Raw genomic sequence first — 463 nt, 5'->3', positions numbered from 1 at the left:
CTGCATCCTCCATCCCCACATCTCCCATCCCCATGTCCCCCATCCCCTTATCCCCATCCCTGCATCCCCATTCCCGCATCCCCCATCCCCATGTCCCATGTCCCTGCATCCCCAATCCTGCATCCTCCATCCCTGCGTCCTCCATCCCCACACCTCCCATCCCTGTATCCCCATCCCCACACCCCCCATCCCCATGTCCCCACACCCCTGTCTCCGTGTCCCCGTGCAGGTGGACCGCAGCGAGGTGATCAAGAGCAACCTGAACCCGGTGTTTGCCAAGATTTTCACGGTGGATTACTACTTCGAGGAGGTGCAGAAGCTGCGGTTCGAAGTGTACGACAGCCACGGCCACGCCGGCGTGGGCACGCATGACGACGACTTCCTGGGGGGCATGGAGGGCACTGTGGGGCAGGTGAGCCCCCTTCCCTGGCCTCGGGGACCTCCGCTGCCCCCGTCCTGTCCC

General features: G+C 64.1%; 1 protein-coding gene across 1 annotated transcript in view; it reads left to right on the top strand.

The window, feature by feature from the left end:
* Positions 1-229: 229 nt before the first annotated feature.
* LOC104541961 (copine-7-like) overlaps positions 230-463 on the top strand; it is a gene marked incomplete at both ends in the record, with an annotated part of 1755 nt that continues 1521 nt past the window's right edge. Inside the window, one exon of the mRNA XM_010186129.1 lies at positions 230-414. Within this exon, the coding sequence (XP_010184431.1) occupies positions 230-414 (185 nt within the window). The remainder of the gene's footprint in view (positions 415-463) is intronic.

Source organism: Mesitornis unicolor, unplaced genomic scaffold (assembly GCF_000695765.1).
Source record: "Mesitornis unicolor isolate BGI_N332 unplaced genomic scaffold, ASM69576v1 scaffold39596, whole genome shotgun sequence".
NCBI classification, from domain to species: domain Eukaryota; kingdom Metazoa; phylum Chordata; class Aves; order Mesitornithiformes; family Mesitornithidae; genus Mesitornis; species Mesitornis unicolor.
Note: the sequence above shows the minus strand (reverse complement) of the source record. Positions and strands in the feature narration are given on the sequence as shown.